General features: G+C 41.4%; 1 protein-coding gene and 1 pseudogene across 5 annotated transcripts in view; both read left to right on the forward strand.

The window, feature by feature from the left end:
• NFATC2IP (nuclear factor of activated T cells 2 interacting protein) overlaps window positions 1-26,477 on the forward strand; it is a 93,469-nt gene that overhangs the window by 36,549 nt on the left and 30,443 nt on the right. For all 5 annotated transcript variants that reach the window (XM_033946767.1, XM_033946763.1, XM_033946766.1 and 2 more), the window contains 3 exons: window positions 928-991; window positions 15,488-15,608; window positions 26,212-26,292. In XM_033946767.1, the coding sequence (XP_033802658.1) occupies window positions 928-991; window positions 15,488-15,608; window positions 26,212-26,292 (266 nt within the window). The remainder of the gene's footprint in view (window positions 1-927; window positions 992-15,487; window positions 15,609-26,211; window positions 26,293-26,477) is intronic.
• On the forward strand, window positions 11,894-12,012 carry LOC117361708 (annotated as a pseudogene).

Raw genomic sequence — 26,477 nt, forward strand, 5'->3', positions numbered from 1 at the left:
GAACATAAGAGGGGTCTAGAAAAGGAATCATTAAAAGAAACCTGAAAGGTACATAGGGAAAAGTAGAGGCAAAATAAATTAAGAGCAATGCCCTTAAGGTCAGTCTTGCAAAGTCTGGACAAAAGTAGTGAATGAAGAATTGGTCAAAAGCTGAACTAATTGTTTCAGAAGGATAACTTTACCAGTCTCCAGGTGGTCTACAAGATCATTTAGGAGAGCAGTATCTGTACTGTGGCTTTCCTGAAAACCATACTAAGATGGATGAAGAGTTGTTGGCATTCCAAAAGCAGATGTTTGACTGGAATACCTTTATGTTAGTAAGTTTGGCCAGGAAAAGTAGCATGGCAATCAGCCTAAAACTGGAAAGAGCAGAATGGTTAATACTTAGTCTTTTTGGCAGTGGCCTGACAACAGATGACTTCCAGACTGAAGGCATAACACCTTGCTATAAACTGGAATTTTTTCAACTCTAGCAAAATTTGAGATGGGGAAGACCACCCTCTTTATGTAACCTTTTGTGGGGGGGAACAGGGTTGAGAGGAGAATCAGACGGTTTTATAAAGGCTATGAACTTACTAAGTCCAACGTAAGCCACAGGGGTGAAGTTGCCAAGGGAGATCTCAGGAACAGTAAGGGTAGAGCTAGGAGGAGAAAAAGGAAGGGTGGGGGTAAGGAATGTGGTTTGAAAACTAGGGGACTCTGCAGAGATTTTGATTTATGGAGCAAAAATCTTTGGTGCAGGGCGGTTTCCTGACCTCTCTTACTTTGTATTTTGCTTTAACTGTTTATATTTTACCTGTCTCTTTTTATCTAATAATGTGATTCCATTTTGATTTCTTTTGAAGTTTTTTTTTTTTAATTGTAAACTGCTCTAATGGCTTTGTTGAAAAATGATATCTAAAGTCTCAAGTTAAACTTTGGTTTCAGGTCAGTAGCAGCTTGAAGCTGGGAGAACTCACAGAGCAGCTGAAGAAGGTGCAGGGGCCGGAAGGTAAGAGAAAAGAAAAGAGTATCCCACATCCGCACAATAAACACAGATTTCTCATGATTAATCAACTCTGCACTTTGTCTCCCATAACAGTAGGAAGCGGAACTATGATCCCAGCACCCTACTTTTACTGTAATCCTGCATTCAGTTTCTCACTTCCTCTGTAATCGGGCAGAACTTGCATACATACAGTTTCTTACTGGTCTCTAACCAAGGGAGTTTTTGTGCCCTAAGACACACAATCTATATAATCAAGAGTAGAGGGCGAACCAAATGGGTTTTTGGTTTCAGCTGAAATTGACTCTGCAGCTGAAATTTGCTGCAATTTCAGTTGAAACAGAAACTAGGTGGCAGCTTCCCTTCCCCATGCTGACAAAACACAGGCCCTCCCCAGGCTCTGCCTTAGGTGCCCTAGTGGTCTTGTGACCTTGTCAGAACTGGAGCGATCCTCAGTTGTTCCTTCCCATGCCAATTCCACAGTCAAAATGGCCACTAGACCTACAGGGCTTCTGAGGTAGGGCCAGAGAGAGCCTGCAAGTGGTGGGAAGTTGGCAGCTTTCGGTCTGATGTGGGGGGGGGGGGGTGTGAGGGTGGAGACAGAGAGTGGTCGTGCTTTTTGTCAGTTCTTGAACAAGTAATCTGATGTAAGTTGGCCCGAAGCTACTGTGGTCTGTTCACCACAGCACAAATATGCAGGAAGTACTCCAAAATATCCTACATTAGCAGCCCCACTCTCATATCACTCACCGTTGCCGCTAACTTGGATGTAGCATAGGAGAGAGAGAAGCTGCGGAGCATTCCATCTTGTACATGTGACTAAAGGTATTCTGCCTTTCCTTAGCAAAGCAGCAGATGAATCCAGAGACCAATGGGATAGCTCACTTCTACCAGCAGGTGGAGATAGAGAAACTGATTAACAGGTGTACTTATTTGCTGGCACTCCTCCTGTCTCATCAGTATCTCTATCTCCAAGCAGGTGGAAGTCGCTATTCAACTAGCTCCTGGATTCTGGCTGTGACTGGAACTTTATTACCTCCTGTTGAGATTTTCTCTTCAGTGAGACTGCCATTCTGTTTCTCCTGTTGAGTTTTTTCTCTTCAGTGAGACAGGGGTGTCCGGCTAATCGGTGCCGGCTTTAGAGGTTACACTTGGGCCCCCCCTTGTCCCTGCCTCACCCTCCCTCCAATGATAGAGGGTCTGCCCTGGTCCCTATTTTTCTTCTTTCCCATTTAAAAAAAAAAAAAAAAAGGGGGCCTACACAGCTGACTTTTTTGCCCTTCTCATGCTGGGCAGCAGGTGTTGCCGGCGTCTACCGGCACTATCCAGTAGATTGTGAGTATGTGTTTTATTCTACTGGTCTCTGAACTTTGTGGTTGTGTGAGAGCTGTGGGTTTTTGACTATGGCAGTTTTGTTTTGTGGTGGAATATGTTTTTGTATGAGCTTGCTTCAGTGAGGTTGGTGGCCTCTGTATTCCTGCGCATAACTAAGGAGCGCTTCTTTTTCTTACCCTAGCGCTTGTGCTGTGGGGTTGGTAGTTTCTGGGACATTGTTTCTTGATACTGCCACGGCCCGTGGGTAAATGTAACTGTGTGGCTCTCGATATGGCCGCAAATTGTGAGGACGGCTCTGGGAGCTGAATCGTTCTATAGCGCGGGTGGTGCAAGCTTGTGCTCCCCTACTGTTGGAAGCCATGCGCCTTTTCCCCTTTCCTCCCTGAGGTGTGTTTTGCATTTTTTATACGCTTCGGCTATGGGCTCCGAGCCGGGGTGAGCGGCAATGTTCTCGGAGCCGGCCTATTTTGGCGCGAAACGGTCCGAGTTTGGGTCGCCAGCACTGCAATACTCGGTGAGTTATTCTGGGCGGCTGCCTTTCTCAGCGCGGGCCTCGCCGTCTGCTTTGCGGAGCGGTGTGCTGCGGTTTTGGCTATAAGCTCCCGGTCTGTTTTGTACAGCGCTGTTGGGGGAGCCTGCCGGTTTTGATTCTGGCAGGAAAGTGCCCGCGCTTGGGCCCCCAGCGCCGCGGGGTTCATTAACTCATGTCCTACAGCTAACTTAAGCGTGTACCGCGGCTTATTTTTGTTTGAAATCAGCTGTGCCCCGTATTGCAGTGCTCCATTTGCTGTGGTGTTGTCCACATGCTTCTCTTAACAAGAAAAAAAAAAAAAAAAGAGGTTGTTATTGGGGGCTGTCCATTTATATCCCTAGGCACTTCCACATTAAGTTTCTGCCCTGAGGGGGCGTGGCTTGGACACGCATGAGGAAGGTCGGCTAACAGAAGAGCTCCCTGAAAAAAGTCCTTGAAAGAAAAAAAAAAAGTTACTAAAAGTGGAGATTTAAGAATTATTTAATGATAAATAAAGAAAAAAACGCGATGGCTTCAGGAAAACAAAATAAAAATGATTTTGCGGTCTCGGGAAGCAGCAAGAGAGCAAAGCCTGAACAAGAAACAGGATCAAAAACAGGAGATCCAGAAGTAATGAAAGAATTGAAAGAAATCAAAGAAATGCTTTTACTTCTTACTAAAAAAGTTAACAATTTAACTGAAGATGTATCCACGTTAAAAAAAAAATGGATTTAATGGAGTTAAAGTGCAATGACATGGAAGAAAGATTAATAACAGCTGAAAAAGAAATTTCTAACAACATAAATGAAAAAAAGAAAATTGATTTGCTTACTAAAGAGCTGGAGGATCAATCGAATCGTGAAAGAAGGAGTAATATTCGTCTGATTGGTCTCCCGGAAGGAGCAGAGAAAGGAAATCCGGTGGCATTTATAGAAAATTTACTACCTAAACTACTTCCTCTAAAAACCAAGTACCCCATAGAGATTGAAAGAGCACATAGAGTGCCTACAAAAAGATCAGGAAGGTATCAAGGACCGAGGCCACTGATCTTTAAACTGTTGCGCCACCAGCAGGTTATAGAAATTTTTCAACTTGCAAAACAAAATAAAGGATTACAATTTCAAGATGCCCGCATTCATTTTGTTCCAGACTTTGCAAAAAGTACGGCGATCAAAAGAAAAAAGCTCCTGGACTTGAGACCACAACTAAGAGAAATGGGAGCAAAGTTTGGTATAGTATACCCGGCTAATATGAAAGTAACTATTGCAGATAAAACTTTAACTTTTGACAATGCAGAAGAGCTACAAAAATTTATACAAAGCCAAGAATTACCAATGTCACCTTAATTTCTCTTTATTATATGTTATATTATTTTAACTGGAAAAACTTTTATTTTATTTTATGATATACACTTATTAAAATAATATTGTTTACCCATAGCAACGATTTAGAATGTTTTTAACCTTATTCAAAATTACACTTCAACGTTCTTTATGCTAATGATATGGCCTGGCTAAGTATTCCATAATGGAATGAAACAGTTAAGGCATCAGCTGAATTCTATTGATCTCAATTATAATTTTTAATATTAGGAAAAACTGTATGCGAATTGATTGTAGGATGGAGCTTCCTTCCTTTAAAATAGCAGTAAGACTATTTGAACTATATGCATGTGACTAATTTAACCCCTCAAGCAAATTGAAAAGATAATCAGTATTTCAACATCTTTACTATTCTTTAATACTACAAATACTACAAATCCCAGACATCAATGCGAAAGAATCTGCGAATAAGAAGACTTCACGAAACCGGAAAGAGGAATTATAAATAGGAGATGTTATTTCTCGAATGGATATTAAAGAATTACTTCGCTGTATAACAAACTATTAAAATAAAATATGAATGGAACAGAAACAAAGACCAACTTATATCTTAAAATTGAACGACGAAGAAAAATAGAAATCACCTGGAATACAACAAAATGTGATAAGAATATTGAACTGGATATAAAAATACAAAGAGGCGGTGAAAGAAGAAGGAATGATTTTCTACGAAGAAGGAAGTACTGAACATTAAATATTAGTAAATAAAGAGCACGATATAAGAATAAAAGAGACTTCTGCGTTTGAAGGGGGGGAGCTCTGGAATATAATTTTTTTTTTTTTTTTTTTTTTGTCGCATACTTAACCTATACCTTATATATCTTTTAATCTTTTCATGTTTTTAAAGATTAATATTATAGAAAACAGTATATGATTGGGTTTGATATAATGAAAGATTATTTCATTTTAATATATATAAGTATAATATGATTATACAATGTGATATTTTTAAATTTATAAAATTAAATATATTTACATAAGATTTAAATTAAGGTCAAAAATAGTAATGGAACATATAATTTGATATACAGGAACCATAGAAGGGAACTTAAAATATAATCTATATTATATGATTTATTAGATTTAGATTAAAATAAGAGTGTATTGAATAATAGAATAATAAATTAATTTAAAGTCTATATTAACATAAAATCTCAACCGGATTTATAGAAATATGAAATGTCAAGGAAAATATTAATTATCTTTAAAACTACTATAATATATATGACTTATTTGTGAATCTTAACAGATTTGGACTTTCAGGGAGTGTTTTTTGATACCGATCTAATATGTGTGTTGCCAAGTGTGCACTGCTATTAATTAGGGGGGAGGGAGGGTGGGATGGGAGGAGAGGGGAAATGGGAATGGGAAATTATATTGTTACAATGTATGGATATCTGATCGTAAAACTTATATTACATTTAAATCAAAATAGTTCTAAAATTTTAAATGGATATTAAAATATATACAATTAATGTCAATGGTTTAAATCATCCTATCAAAAGAAACAAATTATTAGGATTTCTCCATAAGCAAAACGCCGATATATACTTTATACAAGAGACTCATCTCTCAGATAATGAATCTAGGAAGTTAACAGGGGGTTGGATATCAAAATGTTTCTATTCACCTGCTTTAGGAAAAAAGGCTGGGGTAGCGATCCTGATAAATAAGAAATGCACTGCAAACTTTAAATTAATAAATTTTGATCCTTCAGGAAGATGGGTACATATTAAAATGGATTTGGGAAGTACAACCCTTGATTTATTTAATCTTTATGCTCCTAATTCAAATCAAAAGGAGTTTTTCAATCAAATTCAACAGATATTACTACCACTGGCTACTTCTAACTTAGTAGTAGCTGGAGATTTCAGTGCTGTAATGGATCCAATTATAGACAAAAAACCAAGTAAAATCATAAAATCTTTAGGACTAGATAATTTAATACAATCTTGTAATTTAATAGATATATGGCGTATCCTTCATTTTAATGATCGGGAATATTCTTTTTGTTCTCAAGTCCATAAATCTTTTTCAAGAATTGATTATATATTTGTAAATAATAACATAGCGCAGCATGTATCAAAAGCAGTAATTGATCCCATTATAATTTCAGACCATGCTGGTGTGTGGATTAACCTTCAGAATTACAATAATGATCAATTTAATACAATATGGAGATTTAATAATGATTTATTAGCAGACTCGAAATTCTTAGAAGATCTTAAAGCAAAAATGCAAGAATTCTTTCAATTTAATACTTCTGATGACATTAATATAGAAATTTTATGGGATGCTTTTAAAGCAACAATGAGAGGAAATATAATTTCATATTCAGCTTTTATTAAAAAACAACTTAAAAAACAATATGAAGATATGGAAAAACAAATAAAAATTTTAGAAAATAAATTAATTACAAAATGGGAAAACAATACATTACAAGAGTTGTTAAAAGTAAAAGTTAAATATAATGAGATTTCTTCTCAAATTGTGAGGAAAGATATTTTCAATAAACAAGTACAATATTATGGCAATTCAAATAAAGCAGGAAAATTATTAGCAAATTTTCTTAAAGCAAAGAAAAGAAAATCTAAGATTATTGCAATTAAAGATATACAAGGTAACACACATACCAACACAAAAGATATTATAACACAATTTCTTGATTTTTACAAGGAATTATACACTTCTAATTCTTATAAAAATAAAGAACAAGACGGATTAACTTTCTTAAATTCTTTTATTGGACCGAATATTCCGGATCATATAAAAGGAAGTTTAGAAGAACCTATATCTTTAAAAGAAATAGAAACAGCATTGAAGTCTCTTAGAGTTGGATCCGCTCCAGGTGGAGATGGTTATACTGTTGAATTTTATAAATCATTCCAAAATATCATATTACCATATCTGTTAAATTTGTTTCAATATCAAATAAAGAATGAAAATATATCTGGTACTATGGCAGAATCGATAATTATAGTCTTACCAAAACCAAACAAAGATCCTACTCTGGTTTCAAATTACAGGCCTATTTCATTATTAAATGTGGATAATAAATTAATGGCTAAAGTATTAGCATTAAGATTGGCAAAAGCTCTTCCTTTCATTATTGATGTACATCAAACAGGATTTATTGCTAAAAGACATTCATCAGACAATACTAGACTTGCATTCCACTCATTAAATTTAGCAAAAAATATAAATGATCCAGTTTTTTTAATTTCTTTAGATGCAGAAAAAGCTTTTGATAGAGTGGAATGGAATTTTATATATCAAGCTTTACATTGGTTTGGTATAGGATCCGGTTTTATTAAAATGATTCAGACATTGTATAGCTCTCCTGGAGCAAGATTATATATTAACAATAATTTATCAACTAAATTCAACTTGCATAGGGGAGTTAGACAAGGATGCCCTTTGTCTCCATTACTTTTTGATGTTGTCCTAGAACCTTTATTAATTGCAATAAAAAAAACTAGGGAAATAAAGGGAATCTCATTTACCAGTTTTGAATTTAAATTATCTGCATATGCAGATGATATATTATTATATTTAAGAGAACCGGAAATTACTATTCCATGTATGCTTAATTTAATAGAAAAATACGGTACATTTTCTGGATATAAAATTAATTGGAATAAATCTGAAATCCTCCCAATTAATGTTCATTGTACCAAAGGATTATTTGATCCATATTCATTTATTTGGAAAGAGGATGGAATAAAATACTTAGGAATTATGATCAAAAATACAATTGAAGACACAGTCAAAGAGAATGAAAAACTTTTATTGAAAAAAATAACAGAAATGTGTGAGCAATGGAATCCATTACATCTTTCTTGGTGGGGAAGAATTCAAACAATTAAAATGATGATATTGCCTGTGGTTTGTTACCAAATGAGTATGATTCCAATATTTTTTCAGGGGTCATTTTATAAAAAACTTAACAATATTCTTACAAAATTTGTTTGGTGTGGGAAAAGACCAAGAATCGCTTTAGTATCATTACAAAGACCAATTATGGAAGGGGGGGTAAATTTTCCAAATTTTTATAGGTATCATCAAGCCTATATTTTAAGACAGGGTATGTATTGGATCCTCCCAGATCTCTTAGAAAATGTACCAGATTGGCTGTATTTAGAATGGCGGCTCCTGTTCCCTTTAAATCCAGAACACTTAATTTCTATATCAATGCCTATAAGATACAAAGAACACAGAATCTTATTAGATACTTGGAAAACATTAAGATACATAAATAATCTGACACCAGAACCAATTGCTAAATCCCTAAATCAATCAATATGGGTAAACTCCAGGATCAGAATTGGCGGATTTAAAATCGTCTGGAAACAATGGATAACTGCAGGAATAAGAACATTAAATGACGTCATATCAGAAGGTTCCTTGCTTAGTTTTTCACAATTGCAAAATAAATTTAGACTAAATAAAACACAATTTTTTTAATGGATGCAATTGAAGCAAGCCATTCAGGTAGGGTTCCCTGAATGGAAAATTCTCAATACTCAATATAGTTTGCAAGTTTTATGTTTCCAGACGGATTTCTTGGGTCACCAAGCCGCAAAATGGTATAAATTAATAAATGGATTTCTAAATAAAAAAAAGAAAACTGGACTTAGGGATATTTGGAGCATTGAGATTGGACAGACAATTTCTGCATCTCAATGGCCAAAATTCTGGTCCTGGAGATTAAGATTAACAAAGTCAGCATCTATGAGTCAAACATGGTTATTTTTATTACATAGAGTGTTATGGACCCCGACGCGCTTGCAAAAGATAGATAATACTAGATCTAATAGATGTTGGCATTGTAAAATAGAAGTAGGGACATTGGATCATTTAATTTTTTTTTGTCCCTGTATAAAAGCTTTTTGGAATTTAATTTGGCCCCAAATAAATATATTACTAGAAAATCACGTAGGACTCTCATATGATACCATATTATTCGGTACTGCAATGAGAACACAGAGTCCAATATCAGCAAATAATAATAAATTACTTTTAATATTGACAGGAGTTGCCATGCAGCAAATCACACAAAATTGGAAAGATTTTACCAAACTAAATTATACATTCTGGTGGAACTCGGTATGTCACATTTACAAAATGGAGAAAATTTTGGCTTTACAACAAGGAAATATTAAAAATTTTAAGAAAATATGGGATCCATTGACTAATTATTCTAGAGATCAGATATCTTAACACATTGATAATAGTAATATAGGGTTAGGGTGGGAAATATAGATATTAATATGAAAGAAAAATGGAAAAAACAATTAATAGGGGAAAGGGATGAATATCTATGATATGAATTTGTACATACATATATATTTTATTATACATTTTATAATATGTGATTCATGTATTGAAAGAATGAAAATTCTATAAATAAAAAGTTTAAAAAAAAGTTTCTGCCCTGAGTTTGGCTGCCTACACTTGGTTTTTGCTGCCTTAGGGGTTAGCGAACAGCAAGGTGGAGTAGGTGTCAAGGGCGTGCCAGTGTATCATTCGTGTGGTTCATTTCTTCACTCGGGGTTCCGATAACGTGCGGCGATGTTGGAGGTTTCCTTAGGCCTTCTGCCTGGGTGCTGCATCCGCCTGCTTGGGCTCTTGACTTGTTTCTGCGGAGTAGTTGCAGGAATTCCGAGTGGAGGGTCTCTCTTGAGGCCTGATGGTTCTTTTCTTCTTGCTGTGGGCCAGCTTGTCTGTGAAAACCTGGTGGCGCAAGGGTTGTGTGCTGGGTTAGTAACAAGGAGCTGAGGTTCAAGCCCCAGCTAAGGAGTAGAGCTGATATGGCTCCAAAAGAAGAGGCGAAGGTTCAAGTCTATTTAAAAAAAAAAAAAAAAAAAAAAAAAAGCTAGACGGCCTTCCGCTCTAGAAGCATGGTCTAGTGGTGGCTGATCCCTAAGGGTAAGATCCTCTGCTTGCGAGGTCGTAGGGTAGCTGGCACTGTATGCCCAATGAATTCTCCCCTTACGCTCTCTTTTGGAGTGGAAACCTGGTCTGTTTTCGGCCAGGTACAGCTCGTTTCTCTGGAGAGGCGTATGCTGCTTCTGGATTACGCCTGGTGCGCCTTGTGTTTCCTTTGCTTGCGTGAAGCTCAGGCAGGTTGCTGAATGTCCTCATGCTCCCCTTCACATCGCAAGACGGTGTTCTTTTTCCAGGTTGACAGTTTTCTCATGAAGGAGTAGTCGCTTTACTGTCATGTCAGGGAGCTGTGAACTTTTTTCAGGATGCTTGCACCTTTGCATCCTCCTCACGTTTCCAGAGTCTCTCTGTTTTACGTTTCTCTTTGAAGGGTGGCTGGTCCTCAGGACAGTTCTTGTAGTTCTTAGGGTACCACTTATTAGTGGGTGGCCAAGATGGGGGCTTTGGGCAGGCTGGATTCCATTCGGCTGCATTAGTTTCTCAGGGTTACCCATTTCTGCAGTCAACCTGGGAAGATATTTACATTTTCTCTATGGACTCTGAGTCTGCACTAGGTTGGCCTGCCTCTCTTGGAGCAGCGCTTTCGGTTTGGGGCACTTTCCATTTCACCTACCCAAGGGTTCGTTGGCACTGCCAGGCGATTTGTCTGATTTATGCTTGACTGCCTGCTTGATTCGGACGACTTCCAGTCGGGTCTTTTGACTGACACGAAGCGGGTGGTTTCTTTTCCTCAATTCTTTACATGCGCATCTTCATATTTGCAGTTCTCTTTTTTCCTATACTAGTTATAGGTATATCGGGTCGAGGCTGTTATTCTTATAGGAGAGACTTGTATTTCTTTCCAGAGCCTTGAGTGTGGAGTCTCGATCTCAGATTGGTGTTCTTCGCTTACCATGGCTAAGAGTATGGGATTCTGTTCAGGTTCTAGCATCCATATTGCTGACCCCTCTGGGAACCTCGGCTTGCTTTCCCTTCTAACGCTCAGCAGCCGCTTTTATTCCAGTGGTTCTCGGTATCTCTGGGCTCCTATTAGTTGCTAGGCTTCTCCTGCATAGCTTTGTATGATTTAGGGGCTCAGAAAGATTGTCTTTCCAGGGCATGCCTCGGTCTTTCCTGGACTAGCTTATGACCACCGGCTATTCCGGCCTGTTGGGTTGGGGGGGCTCGGTGGCTTCCATCCTCAGCTTCAGGAGTCTGGTCTTCAGAGGCGATTAAGTTCTGGTTCCTTCTTCTACTCTTGAGCATGGTCAGGCTTCCTTTCTGGAGCTTCAGACCATTCTTCCAGAATGCCGCTGAGGGCCCTTTCAGTCAGTATTATGATGGGGGCGTTTCTCTGCAGCTTGGGCAGTAGGTGATGTACTCAGTTGCCAGGTACAGGGGTTGTTCTACTTCGATGGGTGGACCCTCATCTTTCTATTCGGTTGACCGATCATTTTTCAGGTCAGGAAAAGAGTTTGGTTAGTCTTTCTCTCTGCGAAATCTGAGCATAGCTCATTTATTGAATGTTACTGTGTACAGCACTGCGTACGCTCTAGAAGTGTAGACGTTAGTTATAGTGATATCTTCTACATCCTGGTTATTGGGAATTTTGGCTCAGGTGTTCCACTTTTTTTGTGGTGGAAATAAGATCTCCTGGAACTTGACCTCATGGCCTCATCTCACAATTCCATGCTTCCTAGCTTCTTAGGCGGGCACAGGAAGTGGGAGTTAAAGGGGGTAACAGTGTGGCTTCTTTCTTACAGCCATACCACCCTGAATGTGCCCGATCCCGTCTGATCTCAGAAGCCAACCTGGATAGGGTATGTTTAGTACCTGGATGGGTGACCACCTGGGATTACCAGGTGCTGTAGGCTTTAAAAAAAAAAAAAAAAATCCCCTGGTTTCTCTTTTTCACTGTTTTCCCCTGGCTGATGATAGCTTGGATTTGCCATCTCAAGCTCGCTTTAGGGGCACAGTATTGGTACAATCTCTGGCTTGGCTGCGCCATCCTTGCTATGTGGATCTGTTGAGCCTTTTGACAGCCGGACTAAGAAGTTTCCTTTTATCTCCGACTTTGCTCTCCTTGATTGAGATCAACATGGATATTCATACTACTTTGGTATTACGACCTAGCTTTTGAGCAGTCTTGACTGGCGTGTGACGGTAATGCGAAGCAGGTTGTTTCTTCTCTTATCCAGGCGCTACAGACGTCTTCTCCTGTGGCTTCTGCTTCCTTTTGGAGGTGTTTCCTTTCTTGAATACTTCTCAACAGTTGCACCCTTCCTGAGTTCCTTTTTAGCACAGGTATATTGCCAATGGCATAGCGTTCAATTCCCTTCAGCTTCAATTACCATTCTTGGCTTGTTACAGGAACTAGGTATATGGCCCTTCGCTGACTTCTCAGCTTCCTGTAGGTCAGTTCCTAAAGAGAAGGTGGTATATTCATGCACCTCTTAGAAAGCCCGGTTTGGTGTAATTCATTCACGTACTTCTTCTAAGTTACCGATGGCTTCATTTTAGCCTTATCCTTTGGGGCTCTAAAGAGCTGTGCGGTGGTCCATGGGATTCCTTGTGGTCCTGGCTTCAGCTTTGCAGTTGCGATGTTGCAGGCCTTGCTCAACGGGGATTCCTATTCCTTCTTTCCGTCATATGGGGTGTCAGTTCGGATGGTACCACTATTTCTTTCTAGGGGGGTGTCATCCTTTCTTTTGCATCATGCTCGCTTTTCCTTCCTTCTTCCTGGAAGGAGATAGTGGAAGCAGTACTTTTATTCACTGCATTTTTTGAAACGTATGTAGCGTTCTCCGCGAGATCGGTTTCTAACAACTGTTAGTGGTTTATATCTCCTTTTTGGGATTCTTCAAGGAACGCCTCAGGCGTATGGCGGCGTCCGAGGCCTACCTCGCTCAATGGTCCAGGAGGACATTCTTTATACTTGCCTGCTGGCAGGGGAGCGGGTGGTGATTGATCTTCATGACCATTCCGCTGGAGCGATGGCTGCTTCTTGGGCTCGGCCCAGAGGGTTTTTGCCTTGGAGGAGATTTGTCTCACGGCTAACTGGTCTTCCGAGAGTACCTTCTCTCCGCGTCTCTGCATGGATGTGCGGGCACATGCGATAGGGGTTTTTTGATGCTTCGGTCGTTGCGAAGGCGGCGTTTGCTTCCCACCCAAATTAAGGATTGCTTTGCTACATCCCATTGGTCTCTGGATTCATCTGCTGCTTTGCTAAGGAAGGTAAAATTATGTTCTTACCTGTTAATTTTCTTTCCTTTAGAAGCAGCAGATGAATCCAGAGCCCCACCCTTTCTGGTATCTGGTTGTCAGTTTTTCGTGTACGGCTTTTAGTGATTGGGTGTTGTTCATGATTGTATTCTGTATCGTTGCTGTTCGCGAGGTGTTCTGGGAAAGAAGTTTTTTACATGCTATACCTACTGATGGTTAAATGTGCTTGGGCAAGGAGCTATACTGATGAGACAGGAGGAGTGCTAGCAAATAAGTACACCTGTTAATCAGTTTCTCTATCTCCACCTGCTGGTAGAAGTGAGCTATCCCATTGGTCTCTGGATTCATCTGCTGCTTCTAAAGGAAAGAAAATTAACAGGTAAGAACATAATTTTACCGTCCTGATCCTGCCCCCCCCCCCCAAAATAGGAGGAAACCCAAATAGTAGCAACATTCTATGCTACCGATCCCTGGCCAAGCAGTGGCTTGCCTCATATTGGATTGAGAGGAGGAAGTACTGGAATGGATTGGGGAAAGATGCTGGCTTAGAGGAGGGGGAAAAAGAGGAAATGCTAGATCAGGTAGGGAGGAAAAAGGAATATGGGAGGATGCTGGATATGGGTTGTAAAGTGAAGAAAAATATTGGACATGGGATGAGTAGGGAGCCTGATGGAAAATGCTAGACATGGGAGTAAGAAGACAATGGAGATGCTGGGCAGTCGATGAGGATAGCGACAGAAAGAGGAATGATTGGCATGAGAAGAATAGGGAGATAGGAGAGGTGCAGACACAGAAGGGGGAGCGGGACACAGAGGGATGCTAGATGTGTAGGGGAATAAGGTGATGAGAGATGTTGGATGGACAGAGGGGGTGAAAGAGAGAATGGAGTATTGGTTGGAGTGAGCATAGAGAGGAGTTGATATACCAAGGGGAGGAAAGAAAGAAGATGCTGAAAGAGGGAAGAGAGGGGTCTATAATTGTTTGTGAACCGAGTCGAGCTCTGTTACGAGGTGATCCGGTATATAGAGAATGACACAGGGACCGTTTACCACGGTAAACCGTGGGTCACCACAGTAAATCCGCAGGAATGGAGAAATGTGCAACTGGTTTACCGCAGGAATGAGAACAAGACCTTTTACCGTCCCATGGAGCAGTGAAAAGTCTTGCTCCTGTGGTAAAAAATTGCACCCATGTCAGTCTCGGCATCTCTTCTTGCACCTATTTTACCTTCAGGAGCCAACCAAGCCATGATGAAGATAGATGGAACCCACAACCAAAGCCTGAGACCAATGTGATTTGAAGAATAAAATTACCAGACAACAAAAGGTAGAAAAAAATTAATTTATTTTATATTTTGTGATTAGAATATTTCAGATTTGAAATATGTATCCTACTAGAGCTGGATTAGACATAACTGGGGACCGCAAAGCCCAGACTGTGTTTCTTTAGCTTCCAGCTGGCTTAGGGCTCACTCTCTCTGACCAGGGGGCAGTTGCCCTAGTTGTTTTCCCCTAACACTATTCCTGCCATGTGTGACTGAAGTATTCTGTTAGCTTGATTTTTCCATATAGCATTCTGTACTAATTTGATGATACTAGAGGGGTATTTGTTAGGGGAGACAGGGGTTTTTGTGACACTTGCTCTGTATTATTTATGTTTATAAAATGACAATTGTACAAAATATTGTCTCTTTTTATACTTTAATAAAATAAGTTCATTGTAAAATCATAACTATTCGAAGCTTGTGTGAATGGGATATCTGACAGTTTGCAGGGCGGAGACAGGGACCGAGCTTGAGGGGCAGGGATGGGGACTGAGCTTGCAGGGACGGGGATGGGGCTTGAGCTTGCGGGGATGGAGCAGGGACGAGCACTGAACTCGCGAGGACGAGCTCACGGGGACGGGGTAGGAATGGTGATATTTTTTTTTTCCCCGTGTCATTCTCTACCGGTATATAAACCGAAGACTAGACTAGACTAGACTAGACCTATGTCATGATATTGCTTTACCCTACATATTTTGCTCCTTACTCGGCACTGCTTTTTTCCCACTCTGCACAGCCATGACAAATGTACCTTGGTAGAATTGTCTGTGTATGTCATTAACTAATCTCTTTTCATTCTTAAGATTTAGACAGTGATGGGTTCGACTCCTGTCCACAATCCTTTGAAAACCAGGATTCAAAGAAAGTATATATACTGTCAGACTCCGAAGAAGAACTTGAACAAAAGGGAACTAGGACAGAACTGTGAGTATGAAGGGGGTATTAGAGAGAGATACTATACCCAGAGAGCTTTCTTCTTTCTTTGAATGAATTGTATGGCTGCTACTGAGTCATATCTCTCTCTCTTTGTTTTGGTCTCTGTCTTTCTTTCCATGTCCATAGGTTCCAACAACCTAAAAGCAAACTTAGTTTCTTAAATTGAGAATGTAATTTTAAAGCAAGCCTACATAAGTAGCTCATAAAATCTTTATGGTCTATGTTTATTTAGGTTTTTTGCTATACAGCCTTTACTAACTTGAAGGTCAAAGCACTGTATAATTCTATAATTGTTTGGTAACAAGAAAAGAACTACAATGTGTGAAAAGTAGGGAACTGGGAAAAAGGATACATAGATGGTAGGTGAGTGAAGGGGGAAGGTAGAGTAGGGTGGCAGGATCATGAACTGACACTGATTTAAGCCACGTCATACGCTTGTTGAAAGAGCTAAGTCTATAAGGCAGTCTTAATTTTGTGATAGTTTTAGTTTACTGTAGGTTTTCTTGCACTTCTCCCTCCGAATCTGCGGTTTCAGTATCTGCGGATTCGGTTATTCGCGCCCTTTTTTTTTTTTTTATTGATTTTAATTTTTAGGGCTAATTTTAAGCCCTGTGAGACTACCCGGAACCTTACCTGGAGGTCTAGCGGGCTTTCGGAGCAGGAGCAATCTTCCTACGCTTCTGCCCCGTGCAGATCACTCATAGGAAATGGCTGCCTTGAGTTCCCGTCGTAGTCTCGAGAGACTATGATAGCTCACGACAGCCATTTTCTATGAGTGATCTGCATGGGGCAGGAGCATAGGAAGATCGCTCCTGCCCCGAAAGCCCACTAGACCACCAGGTAAGGTTCCGGGGAGTCTCAGAGGGCTTAAGGTAAGGTCCTGGTTTCTGGGGAAGGCGGAGGGTGGGTCAGAACCGGCCCAAATATTATTTGTGTTTTTTTAATATTTGCGGGCAGGCTCTGGCCCTAACTCTCACGAATATTGAGGGAGAAGTGTATTTGTAGTGCAGGCTTTTTTTTTTTTAACATAGGAGTCTTTATTGAACAAACCAAAAGAGGACAATTTATACATTCCAAACTAGTACAATAATAGTCCTTCCATTGCAATAGGTGAGACATTCTAGACAATAGTTGCCGAGATATATAGCAGGGGAAATAGAAAAGCACAAAGCAGCCGGATCCCTGGAGTAAAATACGGACTCGCAAAAGCTCATAAATTCTGAGAAGGTATCTGGACCCTGGGGCATAGAGGCACCCTTAGATGTCTCATACTTGCGCTTCGTAGGCTGCAGAGAATCTGTCTCGTGGCGAATAGAAAAAGCAGCATAACCAAGCCACAAAAATATATGCGGCCGCCCCAATTGGCTAACTGAGCGTGTAATCATCTGCTTCTGTGAAGCGGAGACTGAACCAGTAATTACCACCCACCGACTGAGGTACATGGTGCAAAACGCTCTAAATACAGCAATTTTTTCCCAAATTTGGTATAAATTTGCACAAGGAGACCCTAAGGACTCCATTCCAGCAGCTTTCCTGACAAAATTTCGATTTTTACAGAAGCAGGAAAAAGTTGAAAAAAAGATTTGTTAAAAATTCAAATTTGCTTCAAAAACACGCCAAAAACAACATTTCTCAAACTTTAAAAATTATAAAAACAACTTATTTTGGGTGGGGGCACATAGAGAAAAACAAGGAAACCTTCAAAACCCCTTGAAATTAACTTTTAAAAGATTGATTTTGGAGCCTGTCAGCTCCTCTTTATTCTCAGTTATTGGACACAGACAGCCTGCATCAGCTCCCAGCCTTTTCAATGGATGGTTTAGAATTCATTGCCACACTGCTGGAAATTCATCCTTCAAGCTGATCTTCGGACTGCTAGTCAAACTCTCCTGTATGACTATGCCTCCATCCCTGCAGACCACTGGATGAGCACCTGGATGGGCGGAGGCACGAAAACACAGCCAGCGTGCTGCGGAACTCCGCTGAGCCCCCTAAGTGCACTACACAGTCTGCACTCGACCCCTCCGGTTAACAGGGAGTGAGACTAGGTCAGGGACAGCTCTGAACTCCAAGGAAGACTAAGCAGACTGGCTAAAAGGTACCCCGAAGGGCTCGGCCTGTCAGCTACAGAGCGAAATCTGTGAATTCTCAAGTAGGCAGAACTTCAAATCCATTTCAAACGCGAAAATTCCTGCAAAAGGGACGAACTTAGGTTGAATTAAAATAATAAAATGTGGAGAGCAGAATCCACACAGCTGAAGCCATGCATGCAGAAGAAAAGACTGCTAGAGGGCGCTAAACTAACATGTGAAGTACCCTAGAGGCAGAGTGAAAAACCTGTAATGGATTTCTTCTTCAGACCATGCGAGTAGTGGGAAATAACCCTATGGTCTACCATGTCTCACCTATCTACTGGAAAAGATCTTACCAGGGTAAGTATATAATCTCCTTTTCTAGTGCGACAGACACTTTATTCGTGAGAATTTTTGTAGAGATCCTCATTAGCATTCTTTTGCTCCACCTCCCATACCTCTGGGCTGTCCTCCAATTCCTCAGTTGTCTCTCTACAAGCGAAATGGTAGGAGCCTGTCTTTTCTGCTTGTGTTTATTTTTCAATTAAATTTGTTTTTTTGCTTACTATTCACAAGGCTTTTTGGTACTGCAGAGGATCCCAATCTTGGGACATCTCTGGCTGCGGGAGATCATGTACTCTGAGTTAAGGGTCTGCTTCACAGTTCAACCACTTGGACAGCCTGCACTAAGAGTTTTGGGGCTCAAGGACCAATCCTTTGGGAGCAATGCTTGCCCCAGGTTCGTCTGCAGGCTGAGTGGCTCCTTGGTAGTTTTTCCAGGATCGGGACTGACTGCTTTCCTTCCCCTGTTTGCATGGGTGAGGTCTGGTAGGGGTTGAAGTCTCCAGCCAGTTCATTGTGCCCTAGAGGCATTCCAAAGACACAAGCAATCCAGATTCCAAGATTATTGAGGCAGAAGTTCTCCCTGTAAGCTGTCTGTAGCTTCAACACTTGCAGCTTCCAGCACACAGGCTGACAGCCTGAAAAACAATATCAAGGGGGGGAAATTAGTCATTTTCCCTCACCTCTAAAATCACTAGTAGTTTTTGGACCCCAGTGTAGCTCCGTTTTTGGCACTAAAATTGCTGCTGTGGCAGCCATCTTGGATTTCCCAGTTTGAAAATAAAAGCCTCTATCTGACTCAAAACACCTCGATTTTGCTTAAAAACAGGTGTTATGGACTCTGCAGGCCAGGATACCTTGGATTCATGCCAGATTTGCAATGGATGGTCTTCTGAGGATTATCCGTATCCCACTTGCCGCATGGTACATGGGGGTTGGGCAGAAGCCACTGGCTTAATCTCCTTTACTCCCTTGGGGGGTGTTAGTGCCCACATGGTGTGAGAGCTAGGAAAAAAGTCTAGGTTTGAGCCGGGCAGCAGCGCAAGTGTGTCCCTAGCAAAGCTCAGGTGTGGCGTTGTTGTAAAACCCCAGAAAGGAGCTTGTGAGCGTTTGTAGGGGCTGTCCAGCCTTCCTGAACAGGGGTTTCACCCTGAATTCATCAGTATGATGTTTGAAACTTACATGATTAATAAAGACCACATGGAACCCTCGGTGAAAAGAGTGCAATTCCCCAGCAACAGTGCCATGCACAAGATGGGGATGGCCTGTCTGAGGAAATCTGTGATGAAGAGGGCTCTATTTCAATGCCTTCACTGTCCTAGGCTTTGTCCTCTGTAGCTGGAGATGCTATTCAGGCATAGTCTTGCGCACAGACACTTTCTTACTGAAAGTGGTTTCCAGCTTCCATATCAACCAAGAATTGCGCTCACCTGCCTTCACTCCCTCAGGAAGTAAAGAAGAAGAGTGATAAGTGTTGAAATTGTTATGTGCGCAGAGTATTACTGCGATATCTGGAGGTTGCAAATTAATTTTGACTTGTCGGATCATCTTTTTGTACTGTCAGGGGCTGCCCATAAAAGCCAACCAGCCTCAAAACAGACCATTTCAAGATGGATCCTTTTGGCCATTTCTTCAGCCTATTTTGGATGTGGAAAGCATCCACCTATATCCATCAAAGTGCAGTCCTCATGTGCAGAATCTTCAGCAGTGTCCCTGTAAAAAATCTGTAGAGCGACCACATGGTCCTCTCTCCATACATTCATAAAGTTTTACAGGGTGGACATTGCAGCCAAAAAGGACTTTACATTCGGATCATTCATTCTGTCCCGCCTTAAACTCAGGGGACTGCTTTGATACGTTCCATAAGTTCAGGAATAACGTGTCTGTCACACTAGAAAGAAAGATTAGGTTCTTACCTCAGTAATGTTCTTTCTAATAGACAAATATAGCTAGCTTATGTAAACAGATTAAAAACATTAGAAGAAACACTTGTTGGACTAGAATAGCTGTATGCTATACCACAGTGTCTTGTGGTATAGCATACAGCTATTCTAGTCCAACAAGTGTTTCTTCTAATGTCCTACAAAAATAACGCCTTAATATTTTTGATCTGTTTACATAAGCTAGCTATATATGATTTTTAATATCTTATGCTTAATTAAAAATCTTTTCATTTTGAGTGCCTTTGATACTTTCTAATAGACAGGCACGTTATTCCTGAAGCCTGCCCTGACAAATTTTTTTTGCCTGTTTACTGCCTCGAATGTGCCGGGGAATCCAGACATCTTGTTTCTTTCCTTTATCGAGCTTAAATAAGGATAGAAGACAGGACTGCTGCGTTGAAGAATCTAGGGCAGGGGTGGACAACGAGGGCCAAAATCCAGTCGGGTTTTCAGGATTTCCCCAATGAATATGCATGAGATCCATTTGCATCCAATGGAAGACAGTGAATGCAAATGGATCTCATGCATATTCATTGGGGAAATCCTGAAAACACGACTGGATTTCGGCCCCCGTTGCCCACCCTGATCTAGGGGGCAACTGTAGAATCTTCCACACTCTTAGTGCAGGTTGCACTGAGATTGGTGACTTGTTTGTTTACAAGGATAGTAAAAGTAAAATACTGCCATCTACTGTAGAACTGGCTTGTAGGCAGGAAACAGAGGGTTGGAGTAAAGGGCCATTACTCAGACTGGCAATGGGTCACGAGCGGAGCTACACAAGGGTTGGTGCTGGGACCGCTTCTGTTCAATATATTTATTAACGACCTGGAGACGGGAACAAAATATGAGGTTATTAAATTTGCGGATCACACCAAACTCTACAGCAGGGTTAAAACCACGAAAGACTGCGAAGATCTGCAAAGGGACCTAACAATACTGGAAGAGTGGGCCAAAAAGTGGCAAATGAGCTTTAACATAGAGAAATGCAAGATCATGCATGTAGGGAAAAAGAACTCGATGTTCAGCTACAAAATGGGGGGATCGCTGCTAGGGATAAGTAAACTTGAAAGAGACCTGGGAGTGATGGTAGACACAACATTGAAGGCGTCAGCACAGTGCGCGACAGCCTCAAGGAAAGCAAACAAAATGTTGGGTATCATTAAGAAGGGTATCACAACCAGGACAAAGGAAGTCATCATGCCACTGTATCATGCAATGGTGCACCCACATCTGGAGTACTGTGTCCAGTACTGGTCGCTGTACCTCAAGAAGGACATGGCAGTACTTGAGGGAGTCCAGAGAAGAGCAAATAAACTGATAAAGGGTATGGAAAACCTCTCATATACTGACAGACTGAAAAAGCTGGGGCTGTTCTCCCTGGAAAAGCGGAGACTTAGAAGAGACATGATAGAAACCTTCAAGATCCTGAAGGGCATAGAAAAGGTAGACAGGGACAGATTTTTCAGATTATGGGGAACCACAAGTACAAGGGGGCACTCAGAGAAGTTAAAGGGGGACAGGTTTAGAACAAATGCTAGGAAGTTCTTTTTCACCCAGAGGGTGGTGGACACATGGAACGCGCTTCCAGAGACTGTGATAGGCCGGAGCACGTTACAGGGCTTCAAAGAAGGCTTGGATAGGTTCCTAGAGGACAAAGGGATTGAGGGGTACAGATAGGAGTAGAGGTAGGTTTTAGGAATAGTCAGGGACCACTGTTCAGGCAATAGGCCTGATGAGCCGCCGCGGGAGCGGACCGCTGGGCGAGATGGACCTCTAGTCTGCCTCAGCGGAGGAACTTCTTATGTTCTTACTGGGCTTAATGTGAAAGTGACTGCAGAATATTTTATATTGAGCCATACGTTTTTTTTATTTGCAGAATACAAACAGGAAAGAACAGGTCATGTGATTAGCTGTGCCACTGTATTCTGAAATATGTTAATTAGCAAAATGAAGTCAGAAGAGGTATATATGTGTGTAAATGTTAGAGAACTCCTTTGGAGAGAAAGGAAGAAGGATAAAATGTATTTATTTAAAACACTAGTAGCCCGCATATCCAACATCTATTCGGGTGACAGCAATACATACATTATTAATGCCATCTATGTCTGGAGAGAGAAATTAAAATTAATTTGATTGTTATAAGGCCTTCATGTCTGAATTATTTGAAATTACAGAAAAGGAACCCTTGCCCAATCAAATTGGGAGAGGAAATTCATTCTGGCAATTCTTTCTGCCCTTCTGTTCAAGATTTTCAGCCTGACTTGAACAACAGAAAAACTGTGTTATGGGTCTGTGGGCTTCTCATCCCAAAGGTCCTTCTAAGGCTTTAGACAGAGGTTTGGGGGCTCCAGAAGAGCCTCCACATCTAGATTTCACTCTGCCACAAGTTCTAAAAAGTCCCAATGTTGTCAGGTCGACCTCCGAGATTCCCTGCAGAGGAAGGAGATTCTCAGAATTCTGAGAAACTTGGGCATAGATTTCATCAGACCAATGGGTTCTGGACATCATTCAAGAGGGCTACAAACTCAAATTCTGTTGTACCTTATAGGACATCCTTCTGGACTCCCAGGCGGAAAGATCAAAGAAAGCAGCCAAGGTCAGAGTGACTGTGCAAAGGCTGTTACAAATTGGAGCTATTGCCAGATGCAGACTCAGGCATAGGCAGATTCTCAATACACTTAATCATGCCCAAGAAAGGAGATTGGAGACCAATCCTGGATCTCAAGGCAGTAAATGCAGCATTAAAGGTTCCCAGGTTCCAAATGGAAAGAGTGAGATCGGTCATTGCCTTGGTAGCTCCAGGCAAATTTTTAGCCTCACTGGATTTGATGGAGTCTTACCTGCACATACCTATTTTTCCAGATCATAGGAGGTTTCTCAGGTTCCATGTGCTAGAGAGCCATTTTCAGTTCTCGGCACTGCCTTCGGCTTGACAATGGAGTCTCGCACCTTTACCAAAGTAATGGTGGTGACAGCAGCTCATCTGCACAGATCAGGCATTCAAATTCATCCGTACTTAGACTTGGCTGATCAGGTCTCTGTCCGAAATGGAATGTTACCAGGCAGTGTCTCAGGCAGTTCAGCTTTTGCAGGATCTGTGGTGGATTATAAAATTCAGAAAGAGCCACCTGGAACCCACTCAGTGTCTGGAGTATTTGGGGGTTCTGTTCAACACGGAAGAGGGTGGAATTTTTCTTCCAGAACCATGCAAACTGAAACTCAGATGCCAGATCCTGGAAATTTTGGAGCTACTGATGCCTATGGCTTGGCATTACCTGCAGCTGCTAGGCTCCATGGAAGCAACCATAGAGATGATTCCATGGGCAAGAACCCATTTGCATCCCTTGCAGAGTGCACTGTTAGCACTTCGGTTGCCTTGGAGGGACTCTCTCTAGTCACAGTTAGCCTGGATGGTGGTGATTCTGGTCATGGTCATTATCCAGAGGCCTTTCTCTCCACATAGAGGCCTGGGTGATCCTGATGCCAGTCTTTACAGCTGGAGGAGTCATTGTGAGGGTCATCCAGTACAAGAGGACAAAGTCTATCAACAGATTAGAGTTGAGAGCCATTCGGTTGGCTCTACAGTTCTTCCAGGCGCAGCTGGAAAGCAAAGCAGTCTGGGTCTTCTCTGACAATGCTGCAGCCATGGCGTACGTCAACACACAAGGGGGATCCAAGAGTGTTCCACTACAGGTGAAGGCCCATTTGAGGCTTCACTGTGTAGAAGCCCATCTGCAGGCCATCACAGCAGCACATCTAGCGAGAGTGTGCAATGTTCAGGCTGATTCTCCGCTGCAGGACCCTGAACTGGGGGAATGGTTCTTGTCCCAGAGAGCATTCAACTACATTGTAAAATACTGGGGGCGACCAACCTTTGAGCTCATGGCCTCAGCAGACAGCAAGAAAGTTCCTCATTTCTTCAGTCGAAGGTCAGAGCCAGGAAGCATTGGCATAGATGCTCTAGTACAACTTTGGCCAGTAAACGGGCTCCTGTATGTATTCCACCCATAGCCAATTATAGACTGGGTCCTTAGCTGGATAGCGACCTACGAGTATTGAGGATTGGCTGTGTTGTCCTTTCCTTGGTACGTGAATCTAGTCCGGTTACAGTGAGATAGCTGTCTCAGACTACCGCTGCACCAGGATCTTCTGTATGAGGGCCCATAGCCTTAGGGAATCTGGAATGCTTTGGGCTTACAGCATGGCTATTGAGCACATGCAGCCTTAGCATGAACAGGATATTCAGATATGGTTATCACTACGCTTTTACGATCAAATAAGCCGGCAACTGTAGCAGCCTATTCGAAAGTGTTGAAACTTTTTCAGCTCTGGAGTAAGGAGAAGCAGTTAGATCCATTACAGGCTCCCATTTTTAAAGTCCTGTCCTTTCAGCAGGAAGGTCTAGAGAAAGGCCTAGTGATAGGATCTCTCAAGGTTCAAATAGCCGGTCTTTCATGTTACAGAGCTCCAGTGGAGAAAAGGTCTTTAGCCTCTCATCCAGATGTGTCCAGGTACTTGAAGGGAGATTTCAACTCCGCCCTCCAGTGTGGCAGCTGATCCCTACATGGAATCTCAACATTGTGTTATGGGCCTCTGTTGGAGACATCTATCATGGATCTAACTGTGAAGATAATTTTCTTAGTCGTTATCACTTCAATGAGGAGGTTGTTGAAACTGCAAGTGTTATCTTGTAGAGAGCCTTTCCTCAGATTCTCTGAAACAGGAGTGTCTTTACATACCATGCCTTCCTGTCTACTGAAAGTACTTTCGACGTTTCATGTCAGCCAAGAAGTGCAGCTCCCACGGGTGAGAAGAAACAGGACAAAGTATTGAAATTGCTGGATGTCAAGAGAGTTTTCCTTCATTATCTTGAGGTGACAAATGAGTTCTGCCTATTGGATCATCTATGTCTTGACCAGTGCTAGCCAGCAGGACAGACCAGCCTCTAAAACTTCTATTTCCTGATGGATCCGCATGGCTGTTTCTTTGGCATACATTGGCTGTGGAAAGCAGCTGCCATTTGCCATGAAAGCGTACTTGGCATCTTCCTGGGCAGAGTCCAGGGTGGTGCCACCCAACAAAATTTGTAGGGCAGCCACATGGTCTACTCTCATTACCTTTACAAAATTTTACAGAGTGAATATGGCAGCACAAACGAATGGGACCTTTGGGTCCTCTATGCTGGTCCCACCCTAGACTCAAGGGACTGCTCTAGTACATCCCATCGATAAGGAAACATATGCTGTTTGCACAGGAAGGAAGGATTATGTTCTTACCTCAATAATCTTCTTTCCTGTACAACAGCATATGATTTCTTATGCCTCGCCCTGTCAGATGTCTGTTATGCCTGTTTTGGCTTGTAGGTTGGGAAGAGTATCCAACAGCTTGGCTCAAGGCAGCCATGGAAGAGAAAGGCATATTAGAACTGAGATTCATATCGTATCATATATAAGTTAGTGCCGGTCGCACACAGGTAGGTGGTTTCTTTCTCCACTGTTATTTGTCGCCCTGTTGGGTAGTTGTTTATTAACTTTTGTTTGCTATTGCAGAGCAGATCAAACTTATCTGGATCAGGGAGGTCCCCGAGCCCCCTTCCCCTTGTTTTCATTTCCTCTCCTAGAGGTTATCACTTACTTTGGCACAGACTGAAGAGAAGGGGCGCTGCCCAGAGAGACAAAGGGTTGGGAAGAAGAAAATGATTGATGTGTTCTGTAAGCATCTCATGAGTTGAGGTGCTGAACCCATCCATGAGGAATCTTATCCTGTTCTACAGGAAAGAAGATTATTGATGTAAGAATCTAATCCTTCCATTTTAAGCCTGTTTTATAAAAGCAACATAGGTGCCTATGTACCTTTATAAAATAGACTCCCAGAATCAACCTCAAAAGCATGTCCAAACACAAACTTACACCTGATCTGCACGTGCATCGCAACTCAGTCTCTGCTTCAGATAAGCAACATGAATTAGAACTGTTGTGGATATATATTTTTGGAACTTTGTGATTTTTGTACTATGCAAGAAAAAATTCTGCACAAGAAATTTATAAAATAAATCCAGAAAGCCATAGTGAAATAAAACTTTAGCCATCTATTTTTTTAATTTAACTATTTTGACTATTCCATCAGAGTTTTTATACTGAGGAAATGAAAAAGCTAACTTGGTCTTTTTTTACACCTTATCGTTCTCCTGTGTCCCCTGGTATTTTACCATTTTAACAGGAATACTTTTTCTAGGGTTCGAGATAAGTCCCCTTCACCACCTCCATTGTCGGAGACACCCAAAAAGAAGCATGGACGAGCCTATCAGAAAATCAGGTCTGTATCCCAGAAAATCAGGTCTGTATCCCAGAAACTGCTTTAATAGTACCCTTTCCCTCCCCAACCTCTTTCAATCCTTGACAGCATCTTCACACAGATTGTTGGATGAGGGGAGTCTTATGCCTGTTTTATCTGTAGTTGCAGTGAATGAATAATATCTTTGCTTAAATTGCACAGCCAAG

This window comes from Geotrypetes seraphini, chromosome 5 (genome assembly GCF_902459505.1).
Source record: "Geotrypetes seraphini chromosome 5, aGeoSer1.1, whole genome shotgun sequence".
Classification (NCBI taxonomy): domain Eukaryota; kingdom Metazoa; phylum Chordata; class Amphibia; order Gymnophiona; family Dermophiidae; genus Geotrypetes; species Geotrypetes seraphini.